The sequence below is a fragment of the Pan paniscus genome, chromosome 20 (assembly GCF_029289425.2).
Source record: "Pan paniscus chromosome 20, NHGRI_mPanPan1-v2.0_pri, whole genome shotgun sequence".
Taxonomy (NCBI): Eukaryota; Metazoa; Chordata; class Mammalia; order Primates; family Hominidae; genus Pan; species Pan paniscus.
Window position 1 is genome coordinate 44939465 of NC_073269.2, and position 14887 is coordinate 44954351.

Below are 14887 nucleotides of genomic sequence, written 5' to 3' on the forward strand. Positions count from 1 at the left end.
AGTGCCTGCGTAAAACATAGTCTGGCACAGAGTAGGTGTTCAATAAATATTTGTTGAATTTGTGTCGCTGAATGGGAACCCGGTGCAGTGCATTCCAAGCCTGAGCTGGTTCAGGTCCGATGGCGGGGCCTGCCCTTATGAATCATTCATGATCTGGCCCCGCCCATACGCGAACGACGCGCGCGTTCACGCGGGAGAGGGGGCGCGGCTCGCCCCCGGGCTGAGTCGGGCGGCAAGGAAGCGGGACTCTGCGCAGGCGCCAAGCTCCCGAGCGCGGCCTTGGTGCCTTTTCTGGTTTGGCAGGCGCGCGCGCGCGGGAGGGCGGCAACCTCGGCGCTGTGCGCAGGCGCGGCGGGCAGTGCGCAGGCGCGGGCGGAGGGCGGGCTGAAGCAGCTGAAGCGGCGGTAGCGGCGGCGGCTCGGGCAGAGGGGCGGGAGCTGAGGCGGGAGCGAACAGGCTGGTGGGCGAGCGAGAGGCGGCGGAATGGTGGACTACCACGCGGCGAACCAGTCGTACCAGTACGGCCCCAGCAGCGCGGGCAATGGCGCTGGCGGCGGGGGCAGCATGGGCGACTACATGGCCCAGGAGGACGACTGGGACCGGGACCTGCTGCTGGACCCGGCCTGGGAGAAGCAGCAGCGCAAGGTGCGCGGCCCGCGGGCCGGACGGGCTGGAGGGGCTTTTCTGAGGGTGCCTGGGGAGGGGTGGGAGGTCCTGAAAGGTAACTGGAGCGTCTGTGATGGGAACGGGGGGGTCCCGAGAAGGAATTGGCGGGTCCGGGAAGGGAATTGGAGTCCTGAGGAGGAATCGCCGAGCTAGAGGAAGGAATTGGGAATCTGAAAAGAGAATTGGCGGCTGGGTGGGGAATATGGGAGTCAAATAAAAGGAATCGGGAAGGCTGATGAAGGATTTGGAGGGTCTGGGCGTGCCATTAGGGGAAACCGAGGAGATGACTGGGCAGGCTGAAATGGAACTGGGATCCGAGGCGGGCTTGAAGGGTCGGAGCATGGGTTGGGGGTGCTGGGAGGAGAATCAGGGGAGGCTGGGAAGGGAATTTCTGGGTCTGGGAAGTGTGAGGAGGAGCTTGAGTGTGGAGGGGTTGGTTATTTGGAGAGCAGAAAGATCTGAAGGAGACTGGAATTGGGGGAGCCTCAGGTTGGGGGAGTTCTAAAGGGGATGAAGCATCAAGTGTGAGGATGGAGTGGAGATTGTGGGGTCTGAAGACGGGTGGGAAGACTAGGGAGGCTGGGAAGATGAAAACGGGCTAAGGGTAGAATTGAGCATGAAAAGACATGGGCTTAGGGTGTGAGGAGGGTAGAGGTGCCAGGACTGGGGGTCTGAGGAGGGTGGGGTGCGGAAGGAAGAAGTTAAGGGGCCCGTGAATCAGACGTTTTTGAAGGGGGTGAGATTTATTTGTGGTGCCCTGTTCCAAAGGGGAGAAGATTAAGAGATAGGAGGAATAATAAGAGGAATTGATGAGGGATGGAGAAGCCGGAGTAGAGGGGATACGGAGAGTGGGGATAATTTGGGGAGGGGTTTCTAAAGAATTGATGGGAAGCTGAAAAGCTAAAGCGTTGGAGAGAATGAGGAAGTGTAGAGGGAGAAGGTGAGATCGGTGGGAGGGAGGGTGAGCTGGAATGGTGGATAATGGGAGGGGGAGGTTCGTTTAGGAAAATGAAAATCTCATTAGAAAGGGAATGCGTAATGGATAGACTGAGAAAGGAATTTGAGGAGGGGGTGCTGGCTCCTGGAGGTGCAGTCCCGGGACTGGAGAGCGTGTGTGTGTGTCGTGCAGGCAGAATGAGTTTGGGGAGGAAGCGTTGAGAGTGTCCAGGAAGAATTGTGTCTTTTTTGGAGAGACCGGAGGTAGGTGAAGGGATCCTGAAGCAGAGACTGTGTTCAGGTGGCACTGTTTTTTTGGGGGGCGGGGGGGGCAACTTGGTAGGGCCCCACAGCAGTGAAAAGGTGATCAGAAGTGAAGTGGGATCCCGAGCGAGGTGTCAGTGTCTGTTGGAGGGGGGGGATAAATCCAGTGTGGTTGAGGGGGGAGCTCTGAGTGTGTGCAGGAAGAGCTAAAGAAAGGAGCGTGGTGAGTGGGTGTGTGTGGGGGGAAGGGGTTGTTCAGAAGTTTTGTGCGTGAAATGGGTGGGAGGTACTTGAAGTTGGAAGCATTTCGTGGGATCTGGAGATCTGGATTTTCTTTCCAGATTTGTTACTGATTCGCTCTGTGGCCTTGGACAAGACCCTTGAACTCTCCGGGCAGTTTTGTTATCTGCAAAATGCAAAGGGATCCGAGGGGTCCCTGCGGTGATTCTGTTAATAAAGAGGGATGTGTGTAGAGTTGGGACTTTGGACAGGGCTCTGAAGGTTTGGGAGAGTGGGTTTGGTGGAGATTTTTCAGGAACAGACTACAGGGCTTTGAGTGGTGACCTGGCAGAGTGGGGAGTGACTGGAAGCCTCTCGAGGGCGTGAGTTGGTGGCCAGGAGCTTGGCACAGGCAGCCTAGCCCAGGCTGGAGGGGAAAGGGTGGGAAGGGTGGAAGGAGCAGCTGTTCCAAGGCAGCCTGAGGTGGGGCCGCGCATAACCTTGGGTCCATTACCAGCGTTGCTTGAATTTCCTCATCCGTAGTAACTGAGGGGCATGGCAGTGGCTTGGTGGGAGGGGTGTCCTTATCCGTGGCCCCACCTACTGCAGGATGGACAGGTTGCGATAGTTGGCATAAATTCAGTTTTTGAGGGGAAGGTGAGATCTGTTCTGGAGTCTCAACAATAATTTATTGCCTGAGGCAGTGCCAGGTTGGAAAAGGTTGCCAAGAGACCTGGAAAGTTGGGAGGGAGCAGGGGCCACAGTGGTGGTTTTGAGAATGTCTAGGCTTTGTCTTCTGCAGCTGAAGGTGCTGGAGAAAATAAACCCCTCCCCCTTTTTTCTCAGGTGATAGGGGTGGGGGACCTTCCTTTTCTCTCCCTTCCTGTCTTCCGCCACTCCCCAGGTGACTACTTTTGCGAGCCGGGTTTCACTCCCTCCCGAGAGTTAGGGTGTGGGCTTTGTTCGTGGTTATACTGTCCCTTGCCTACAGGGTGAGGCTGGGGCACCATTCAGGCCCTGGGTGGAAACCAGGACTCCCCAGAACCTCCAGGCCTTGCTGCCATGTGTCATTCTCTTACCTCCCAGCTCCCTTCCTCTGGGGCCGGGCAGGTTTGAGGGAAAAGGGTGGCTCACAGAGTCCGCTAATACCATCTGCTTTCCTGTCTCAGCCCTAGTACCTCCTGCTTTACACCTCCTCCAGCAAATATTTACCCTTAGCTGCTCTGTGGGGGAAACTACTGCTTCACCTCTGTGCCCTTTCCTGTTATGGGGTAGGGATTCTTTATGAAATGGGGGAAGGAGTAATGGAAAGGAATACACCAATCTGTGTGGCTCTCTACCTTCCTACTAAGAAACATCCCCGCACTCCCAGGCTGGCTGGGTTGTTTGTTTGTTTGTTTGTTTGTTTGTTTTTGGAGACGGAGTTTTGCTCTTGTTGCCCGGGCATGATCTTGGCTCACCGCAACCTCCGTCTCCCGGGTTCAAGCGATTCTCCTGCCTCAGCCTCCCGAGTAGCTGGGAATACAGGCATGTGCCACCACGCCTGGCTTTTTGTATTTTTAGTAGAGACGGGGTTTCTCCATGTTGGTCGAGCTGGTCTCAAACTCCCGACCCCAGGAGATCCGCCCGCCTCGGTCTCCCAAAGTGCTGGGATTACAGGAGTGAGCCACTGCACCCAGACTGGCTGGGTTTTTTCTACATTGCAGTGTTGCTTTAGTGAATGACAGATTGCCCTTCTTGCCTCTCCAAGGCTGAGCCACTGGGCACGGGAAGAATGACAGTCCTGGGGGTTCTGTACATGCATACTCCAAAAAAATATGCATCCAGAACAGCTGTAGGCCCTCAAAGTGGGTAGAATTGAATTCTTCTAGGAATTAAGCAAGAGTTGGCCCAAATCAGAGGGGACGTGTGTCTCACTTCTGCTTGGAAGCCCTTTGCTCTGACTTCTAGGGACCCCTGTAACCCGTAAGTAGGTTATGCAACGGTTTTTACATGAGAGGGCCATGAGTGTTCTCCTGGCGGGATGGAGAAGCATTGTTCTGGTCTTTGAGCAAATTCTTGAGCAATTACAGTTCTGGGCCACAGTTCCCTCTCCCAATTTCTAAAAGTGGCCTGGGTAACCTCATCACCCTCTGTTGTCCTGGAAGGGTGAGATCTCTTGAAGGTTATGCCAAATCTCATTACAGCAAGAAGAAATGCCTCACTTGCTAAGTTTTCGTGTTCATTGAAACATCACTATTTCAGGGGCCTCAGTGTTTCAACCCTGACCGTTGGCTTTTTTTTTGGAGACGGAGTTTTGCTCTTGTTGCCCATGTGGCTGTATTAGGTATGAGTTAATTATTTGAAAGTTTTTGTTTGTTTTTTGTATTTGTTTTTTTGTTTTGTTTTGTTTTGTTTTTGAGACAGAGCCTCACTCTGTCACCAGGCTGGAGTGCAGTGGTGTGATCTTGGCTCACCACAACCTCTTCCTTCCAGGTTCAAGCAATTCTCCTGCCTCAGCCTCCTGAGTAGCTGGGACTACAGGCGTGTGCTACCGTGCCTGGCTAATTTTTGTGTTTTTAGTAGAGACAGAGTTTCACCATGTTGGCCAGGCTGGTCTCAAACTCCTGACCCCAAGTGATCCGCCTGCCTCGGCCCCCCAAAGTGCTGGGATTACAGGCGTGAGCCACTGTGCCCTGCCTTGTTTTTCTTAAAGTAGATCTTTTTTTCTTTTTAAAGGCTGATAATGGAGGCCCCAAAGTAGCCATCTGTTACTTTGTTCCATTACTCTAATTGCTTGCCTCTTAGGATCTGGCTAGGACTAACAGTTTTCAAAATTGAGTAACACACTTAACAAACAAAAAAAAGGAACCAAACTCAAACTCAGCTGTTATCTAGAAAAAAGACTGTGTAAATATGTGTGAGAGGCAAGTATACTCAGTTTGCCCTCTTGTAAGAGGGATAGGGGAGGCCACTCAGCTGCTAGCACTCTGTTCTCTCCCCTCATCCTCTCCAGAATGTATTTTAGAACTTGACTCTTCTAATGACTGAAGAAAAGGTGGGGTATGGGAAGATGGCCTGGGACTGCAGGGTCACTCACACTCACCTGGCTAAGAGTTGAGATCTGGCTGGTGCCCTGGAGTGGCACCTGCCACTCACCTAATCCTAGGCAATCCAGGGTGTGGGCCCAGGATTGCCCTCTGCCTTTTGAAACACCCTCCCTGGTTCCGGCTTCTAAGACCAACAGGGAGGCTACTTTGGCAGCAGGGAGCTGACTCACCCTCCAGTTGGAACTGGTGCTAAAAGCCTCCATTTAACGGCAGCCGACTGCTTGGCCCCAAGTGGGCTGCCTTGTGGGGGGGAAAGTTCAGCGGAAAGTGTTGGAGGAAGCAGGGTGGTGTGTGAATATCCAAGTAGTGCTGGTGCTATTAAGCTCTGACACAGTCAGGGAGGTCAGTTAAAATGTGGTCTTATGGCCGGGCGCAGTGGCTCGCGCCTGTAATCCCAGCACTTTGGGAGGCTGAGGTGGGCAGATCACCTGAGGTCAGCAGATCACCTGAGGTCAGGAGTTCGAGACCAGCCTGGCCAACATGGTGAAACCCCGTCTCTACCAATAATACAAAAATTAACTGGGCATGGTGGCAGGTGCCTGTAATCCCAGCTACTTGGGAGGCTGAGGCAGGAGAATCGCTTGAACCTGAGAGGCGGAGGTTGCAGTGAGCCAAGATCGCGCTACTGCACTCCCGCCTGAGTGACAGAACAAGACTCCATCTCAAAAAAAAAAAAAAAAAAAAAAAAAAATCAGATGACAGAGGGGAGCGGGGACAAGTTTTAAGTCTAAGCCTCCTGGGTGGGGAGTTCTGCTGTTTCAACATATGCTCCAGTCATGGCAGACTTTGGCCAGACAGCGCCCTTTTTCAGAGTGAACTGAGTGTGTAGCACAAGTTATCTGCCAGTGCTAGTTAGCAAACAGAATGGAGCCAAAAAAGAATTGATTTGGGAAGGCCCAAGGAATTTGAAACTGTTGAGATGAACACTTTCCGCTTTTGCTACACTGATTTATGTTGTGCTGGGAATTGTACAAGCCTTTGACCAGATCTTAGGGTTGTTCTTTAAAAAAAAAAAAAAAAAAAAGATTCCCTTGCTGCTGCTTTTACTTTTTTGAAGGGCAGAAGGGAAGGGCAAATATAATTAGTGAACAGCTGTTTGCTCTAGTATCACTTGCTCGTTCGGGTTTTCTGAATAGCTGAAATATCAACATGTTTATCTCTTCCCTTGCCTTAGTATATCCTAGAGCAGTGTTTTCCCCGGCTTTATCTTTATTCCTTCATTTAATGAACTCCGTGTTTTCGTCACTCACATTTTGTTCCCTTCCCTCAGTTTCTTTCCTTTGCCTTCATTTATGTATTTAGTTTACAGAATAACAAAAGCACTCGTGTTACCTTTAAACAAGGTAAAACTTAAACAGTTTTTTCCTCCGTTTCTTTTTTTATGGAAATAAGAGGCAAGTGATAGCAAGTGGGTAATTCAGTGGCAGTGGTAACTGAAGCACTGACCTGTTACAAGAGAGACGGAAGCTTCTACTTGAGCAGATACAAATACTGTCATCCCTGGAGATTTGAAAGAAGTCTTTCTATCACTGGGTAGTTTGAGAGCCCATTAGTCTTCTTTAGAATGGGTTTAAACTTGGAAACATCAAAGCAAGTTACAAGGAAACTTAGTTTTACAGTGTTGGCAGCCTAGGCGCCAGAATTTGTTATAAAGTGTCTGAAAGTGGCACAGGTATCACTTAACTTTTCTTCAAGAAGGTCTATGAGTTACATTTTACTCAGTATCCCAGGCATCAAGGAGTGTAACTTTCAATGAATCAAAGAGAAACAGAATCATTTTAAATTCCAGCCTCTGTTTAAAGAAGGATCTTATGAAGGGGAGAAATTAACCACCTGACCCAGGGAAGGATCCCGCCTCCTCCAGAAAGTGAAATTGCCGGGTGTGGTGGCTCACGCCTGTAATCCCAGCACTTTGGGAGGTCGAGGTAGGTGGATCACATGAGGTCAGGACTTCAAGACCAGCCTGGCGAACATGGTGAAACCCCATCTCTACTAAAATGCAAAAAATTATCCGGGCACGGTGGTGCACCCCTGTAATCCCAGCTACTGGGGAGGCTGAGGCAGGATAATCACTCAAACCTGGAAGGTGGAGGTTGCAGTCAGCTGAGATCACGCCACTGCACTCCAGCCTGGACAACAGAGTAAGGCTCCGTCTCAAAAAAAAGAAAAAGAAAAGGAGTTAAATCTTTGCATATATTTAACTGGCAAGAGCATCCTTACATCAGTGCATGGGGAGTTTTATCCAAGTAGCAGTTTCCCTGGGATTATAAAAATCCCCGAGGCATTTGTCTTGGTGTTGTGCCTTTTTTTGGTTGTGTTTTTTCACGTCCCTCCCCTCCCCTTTCTCCATAAACAAGAGAGGCATTAACTTGGAATGTCCGTGGAAAGTCTTAGAAGCTGATTGGTGTAATTTGCCTGCCTTCCCTTTAGTTTGAACAGCGTTTACTCTGGAAGAGGTCAGTGGCCTTTTTCTTGGTTGTGATTTATGCAAGTATTATCTGAAGGCGAGTGGAGTGAGTTTACGTGGGATTTGCTGTTTGCCACCTGTTGTTGTGCTGGCTCCTTCCTTCCTGGGATGAGTTCCATTCTCTCCCCCTCCCCCAGGAGTGAGGCTCCCCAGCCAGAGCAGTCCCCCTGTGCTTATCCCCTTCCTTCGTAAACTACAGCCATTTGTGATTTTCCATAACCACTTTTATAGACACATAATAATTTCCTTTGAATCAGTTTGCATTTTAAATTAAGTTTTGAAAGGAAAGCTGACAAGAGTATGGCAACTGGAAAACCCAGCTCCCCTGGCCATAAATATAATAGAAGGAAACTGCAAAAATAAACACATTGAAAACAAAACAGTGTTGTTTCCAGGTGGTTACCACTCGGGCTGAAGGCCCCCCAGGCTTGAGGCCTGCTCCCTTTGTTAGAAAGGGATTGGCAAGTGTTGGTGAGGTGTTAAAGACCCGCCAGCACCAAGCAGAGACTTTCTCTTTGAAGTCATCAGGTTTACAAGAGAATCAAAGGAAATAACTTTCTCAATGTGATTCAGGGTTTAATGTAAGGTGTAGATAATCCTTAAAATTTTCCATGTGTGTATGTCACACTTGGGAAAAAAATTTGATCTTATCTGGTCGAGGTGGGCAGGGCAGCACCTTGTCCAGGAGCACACAGCCCCTCTTGGCTCTGTGTGTCATCCGGCCATACTAGACTCGAACATATGGCTCATGACTGGATGATGCTTGATTCATCTTCAGTTTCAAGTGTTAGTGCTTTTGAGGTTTTGTAAGAAACCAGGACACATTGAAAATACAGTCATTTCTCAGTATCTGTGGGGGATTGGTTCCAGGAACCCCCTTATATACCAAAATCCACAGATGCTCAAGTTCCTTATGTAAGATAAAACGATGTGTAATTTGCATTTTAACTATGCACATCCTCCTGAATACTTTAAATCATCTCTAGATTACTTATAACCTAATGCTAAATGCTACGTAAATGGTTGTTACACTGTACTGTATAGGAAATAATGACAAAAATATGTACATGTTCAGTGCAGATGCAACCATTCATTTTTTTTCTTCCAGTATTTTCGATCCATTGTTGGTTGAATTCACAGATAGAGAACCCATGGATACAGAGGGCTAACTGTAAGAAATGTGGGTTTATCATTTGTTCCTCACACAACTTTTTTCTTTATTCCTTTTTCTTGCCTTTGTTCCTTTTTTTTGAGACAGGGTGTCACTCTTTTTACCAAGGCTGGAGTGCAGTGGAACAATCTTGGCTCACTGCAGCTTTGACCTCGGGCTCAAGCCATCCCCCCACCTCAGCTTCCCAAGTAGCTGGGACTAGAGGTGCACACCACCACGCCTGACTGATTTTTGTGTTTTTGTAGAGATGGGGTTTTGCTGTGTTGCCCAGTCTGGTCTCAGCCTCCCAAAGTCTTGGGATTACAGGTGTGAGTCACCACGCCCAGCCAACTTTTTCTCTTAAGGCTCCAGTTTTCTTCTTAGAGTTGGGCCCCTCCCACGAAGAAAGCACACTGCCACCCCTTCAGCGGATTGGATTTGAACCCTGCATTCTGAAAGGAAAGCAGTGCCCTCCTGCTGAGTTAACAAGGCTTATTTAAATGTTTTTCTTCCAAATATCAGAGCAGAACAGATTCTTTGTCTTCCAGTGGAACTATCCACATGGGGCAGAAGTAGTTGGAAGCGGCAGTTACTACCCTGCAGAACACAATGAAGTCATCTTGGGAAATATCGTGGATGGTGTTGCAATGATTGAATGGGATGCTAGAACACCAGCAATACAATAGCATTTGTGTCTTCAGCTTCAGGCAGGAATAAAGAAGACTTTGTGGTTTGTTTTATGTTTTTTAAAGTTTCCCCCCCAAAGGTGTGGGGCTGAGTGATGTCTGTCACTAGCTTTCTAGTGGGTTTTTCTTTTCATCTTTTCCCCTCCCTGATGTCTTTTGAGAGTGGGTGGAAGCCACAGTCTAGGTGGATCAGAGGAAGCACAGAAGGCAGGCAGTATACCCCACTTTGTGTTCTCCATGTCTGAAGGGAACACATTTGGTTTTTGTTCTGTTTTGATTTTTTAGAGACAGGGTTTCACTGTCACCCAGGCTGGAGTGCAGTGGCCTAATCGTAACTCACTGCAGCCTTGAACTCTTGGGCTCAAGGGATCTTTCAGCCTCAGCCTCCCTAGTAGCTGGGATTATGTGTGCACCACCATGGCCAGCTAATTTTAATTTTTTTTTTTTTTTTTTTTTTTTTTTGAGATGGAGTCTCACTCTGTCACCCAGGCTGGAGTGCAGTAGCACGATCTCAGCTCACTGCAACCTCTGCCTCCCCGGTTCAAGTGATTCTCCTGCCTCAGCTTCCCAAGTAGCTGGGATTACAGGCGCGCGCCACGACGCCCAGCTAATTTTTGTATTTTTAGTAGAGACAGGGTTTCACCATGTTGGCCAGGCTGGTCTTGAGCTCCTGACCTTAAGCGATCCACCCACGTTGGCCCAACAAAGTGCTGGGGTTACAGGCATGAGCCACTGCGCCCGAACTAATTTTTAAATTTTTTGTAGAGACTGGGTCTCACTATGTTGCCCAGGCTTTTAATCTGCAAAAAGCCCAAGATAAAGAGTTTTAATATCTTACCTCCTGAGTAGTAATGACAGATTCCATTTCTAATAATGTCTTAATTACAGCTATACAGATTGAGGGGACTGCAGGAAGTGAAATAGATGCATTTCTTTTTTCTTTCTTTCTTTTCCTTTTTTAAATACACACTTCGTTTCGGTGGTGAAGGCCAGTTTGAGGTTAGGAGAGGCATCTTGGAAGGAAGCTCGCAGGTGGTTCGGCATCTGGACATGCTGGGAAGTTGCCTGAGGGGGACGTCACAATAAGAGGACTGTGGGTCTACAGCCTGCCTTAGCAAAATGACAGGCCTTCTTTTACCAAGGCCAAGGGCAGTGGTGGAAGCTGACTTCAGTTGGTGTCATCAAGGCCTCAGTATGTGTAACGGTTAACAAATTACTATTCTATGATCAATCTCCATCTGGGTGTGAGTAAAAGGTATTTAGTTGCTATCACCATGGAAACCGAGTTGCTTACTTAACTGTTTTGGGGAGTGCCCTCATACCAGAGGCAGTGCTAATGGTGGAGTGTTAGGCCCCGGGCAGAAAAAAAGATCCTGTCACTTGGTATCACAGGAAAATACCTACAGGCACAGCAGCCTTGCCAGGTAGGGGATGAAGGCCCTCTGTCCTCGGGGCAGGAGTTGGGCCAGTTGATTGTGTTGATGAGGAGTGTGCATTTGTGCATGAGAGAGGGAGAAGAAAAAGGAGAGCACTCCATGAAAGCCGCTGCTGGCTTTGTAACCTAGAAGAGTGCTTTTTTTCTCTAGGAGTTTGGAGTTGGAATCTCAGCTATGTGACTTCTTAATAATAGGACAAAATATGCCTGTATCTTTTGCCTACTTCCACAAACACTGATAAATTAAAAAGAACTCTAAAGTTTCCCACAAATCCCAAGCACAAGTAACTTTTTTTTAAAATCCACATCCTCCCTAATCCAAATCTAACAGCAAATCCTTTTCTCCCTGTCACTCCCTGCTTTTCTTTAAGAAAATGAGTACCTTGCCTTAAACTATATATTGGATGAAAATATTAAACACTTTCACAAAGTGCTTCTTTGGCTGTTACTGGTATGCCTTGCATTTGGAAGGGTCAGAGATTTGAAGACTTCTGTGATCTTCCAGTTCTGGCCTATGAAATACAGTCAGTTTCAAAATTCAAAATGTCTGGAAGAGCCAACTTGCCAGGCCGGTTCAAGGGCAGTCAGATGAATCGACCCTTCTTACAGGCTGTCTACGAACCAGTCATGATTCAGATATTCAAGTCCTGGAAGGTATCCAGACGGTAAACATCACCAGGATTGTGAGGCAGTTACTTTTTTTTTTGGATCGTTTGAGCTACACTGCCAAGACTGTGGTAGGACTTGTCTGTGTAAAACAGAAAGGGCTGTCTCTAGATGTCTTTTTCAAGGATGTCGGCTATAATCACCCGACACTGTGTCTCATGGTGGGGTGAGATGAAATACTTAGACCAGTTAGGGGAGGGCCTTCTTGACCATTTTTTGAACTAATTTTCCCTTTCCCTTTGTAACTTTTTTTTCTTCTTTTCTTTTCTTTTCTTTTTTTTTTTTTTTTTTGAGACGGAGTCTTACTCTGTCACCCAGGCTGGAGTGTAGTGGTGCAATCTCGGCTCATTGCAACCTCCGCATCCTGGGTTCAAGTGATTCTCCTGCCTTAGGCTCCCGAGTAGCTGGGACTACAGGCATGCATTCCACGCCCAGCTAGTTTTGGTATTTTTTAGGAGAGACGGAGTTTCACCATGTTGGCCAGGCTGGTCTCAAACCCTTGACCTCGTAATGCCCACCTAGGCCTCCCAAAGTGCTGGGATTACAGGTATGAGCCACCGCGCCCAGCCCCTTTGTAACTTTCATTAACACTGATGAGGCACAAGCCATAGGATAGAATTGAATCCATTGAGAGCTGTGAGCCAATTGAGGGATGATTGGTTAATAAATTGTGGCTTGAAGCTGTGGAAGGTAAGGGGTGACACTTGACTCCTACTAGCCTTGTAGAAACACCTCAGAGATTCACAGGAAGCAAACTTTGACCATAAAAATATAAGACTCACAGCGCACCGAGTTCTCTTAGCAGCTACCTTAGAGTTGAGAAAGTTTTGGGCCTCTTTAATAAACAAGCACAAAGCAGTTCTTGCCAAATACGGCCTGCTCTGGGGCCACAGGGTTAGCTTAGGAGACAACTTTCTTGCCTAAAAATAAATGCATGTTCCTATCAGACATTCCAAGCATAGTTTAAACATGAGACTTCTGAGCAGCAGCTCAGGCTCTGTGGGTTCAATTATGTCAGAGTATGGGCAGTGAGGGTCTTTGGGGAGTGTGCCCCCTTATTTGGGATTGGTTGTGGCCACCAAGGAAATCAGATGATCAAATGCAAAACTTCCTCCATCTTATTTCTATATGATCTTTTTTTTTTTTTTTTTTTTTTTGAGTTGGAGTCTCGCTCTGTTGCCCAGGCTGGAGTGCAGTGGCATGATCTCAGCTCACTGCAACCTCTGTCTCCCAGATTCAAGCTATTATTCTCCTGCCTCAGCCTTCCAAATAGCTGGGACTACAGGCGTGGCCATCATGTCCGGCTAATTTTTGTATTTTTAGTAGAGACAGAGTTTTGCCGTGTTGGCCAGGCTGGTCTCTAACTCCTGACCTCAGGTGATCCACCCGCTTTGGCCTCCCAGAGTGCTGGGATTACAGGCATGGGCCACCGCCCCCAGCCTTATTTCTATACATTCTTGATCTATCACAGGCTGGTGGGGGAGACAGCATGCATATAAATAATGAACAAGGTAACTTCAGATAGGATTGTGTGCAATAAATTAAATAACAGCTAGCATTTTACCTTGTGCCAGACACTATTCTAAGTGCTTCCCATGGACTGACTGGTTTTTTTTTTTTTTCTTTCCTTTGAGACTGAGTTTCGCTCTTGTTGCCCAGGCTGGAGTGCAATGGCGTGTTCTTGGCTCACTGCAACCTCCGTCTCCTGGGTTCAAGCAATTCTCCTGCCTCAGCCTCCCGAGTAGCTGGGATTACAGGCACGTGCCACCATGCCTGGCTAATTTTTGTATTTTTAGTAGAGACGGGGTTTCTCCTTGTTGGTCAGGCTGGCCGCGAACTCCCAACCTCAGGTGATCCACCCGCCTCAGCCACCCCAAGTGCTGGGATTACAGGCGCGAGCCACCATGCCCGACCCATGGACTCACTTGTATAATCTTGTGAAGCAGGTGTTGTTACCCTTACATGCAGAAATGGATCCATGGGCCTTTAAGCCACTTGCCCCTGTGACAGTGCCAGGATTTGAATGTAGAAGTTGAGGCTTTCAAGTTTATGCTGTTATTTCTACACTACACTGAAGTCTAGTGATTGGGAATGGCTTTGCGAGCGGGTGGTGAGGGGAGGAGTGTGCAGTGCGGGTACTTTAGATGGAGAGGAAGGTCTCAAAGAGGTGGCGTTTCAGCTGTTCCTTAACGGATGAGAAAGAGAGAACCAAGAGAGCACCAGAGGAACGTGCTTCCAACAGAGAAAACCAAGCAAGGGGGCCCCCGAGGAGCAGAAAGGCCCAAGTGGTCAGAGCGGAGCCCGTGGAAGAGATGGGCACAGCCAGATTGCTTAGAGCTGTGTTGTTAGAAGTGCTGATGAGTCTACATTCAACTTGCGCCTGCAAACTCAGTCCCTCTTAGATGCCAGTAGGTCAGGAACCTCATGCTTCCAGGACTCTGGCGCTCCTACCCTTTCCTCCCAGGCCTCCTGGACAGGCCAAACCAGAACTGACTTCTAAAGTGGGAACCCCAAGACGGCAGAACATGAATCAGCCAAACAAAAGCTGCAGTTATCTCTGTGATGATTTCGGCAGTCGGCACCTGTATTTGATTAAAGCGTTGGTAACTTTGAATCTGGAGTTTTATGGCACTGTGTACTACTCATAATGGCTTTGTAGTGTGGCTCTCTTAGGGAGCTTAACTTTTACAACATGAACAAGTTCCAGCCTCCTTTGGTCCCATCAAGAGGCCATTTCTACCTGGTGGGATGCCACTTGCTTTACAAAGCATCTTTTGTAAAATGTTGAGTCTCCTTCTTTGAAGTTGGAAGCCAGGAAGCCTGATTTTTTTTCCAATAAGTATTGTAGAAGATGGCAGCCTGATTTATTTTTATTTATTTATTTTTTTTGAGACGGAGTCTCACTCTGTTGCCCAGGCTGGAGTGCAGTGGCACAATCTCGGCTCACTGCAAGCTCCACCTCCCAGGTTCACGCCATTCTCCTGCCTCAGCCTCCCGAGTAGCTGGGACTACAGGCGCCCGCCACCATGCCCGGCTAATTTTTTGTATTTTTTGTAGAGACGGGGTTTCACCGTGTTAACCAGGATGGTCTTGATCTCCTGACCTCGTGATCCGCCCGCCTCGGCTTCCCAAAGTGCTGGGATTACAGGCGTGAGTCACCGCGCCCGGCCTGGCAGCCTGATTTTTAAACTGGCTTTTCTCCTAGGTCCTTTCCTTCTCTATAAATCCCTCTTTCACTTAGTATTTCCTCCTTGTTTCCTTTGGTCAGTTGGAGTGAGGGTGGTTCTAGTTCAGAGAAAGAGACAGGCA

The 14887-nt window shown here is 48.5% G+C and overlaps 1 protein-coding gene across 5 annotated transcripts in view; it reads left to right on the forward strand.

Moving 5' to 3' along the window:
• Positions 1-310: 310 nt before the first annotated feature.
• The window catches only part of ACTN4 (actinin alpha 4), an 82617-nt gene continuing 68040 nt past the window's right edge, over positions 311-14887 (forward strand). For 3 of the 5 annotated variants that reach the window (XM_063599570.1, XM_034945703.3, XM_008964667.4), the window contains exon 1: positions 311-645. In XM_063599570.1, coding sequence (XP_063455640.1) covers positions 484-645 — 162 coding nt within the window. In that variant the 5' untranslated portion in view covers positions 311-483. The remainder of the gene's footprint in view (positions 646-14887) is intronic. The other 2 variants (XM_034945704.3, XM_008964668.4) reach the window with 2 other exon arrangements.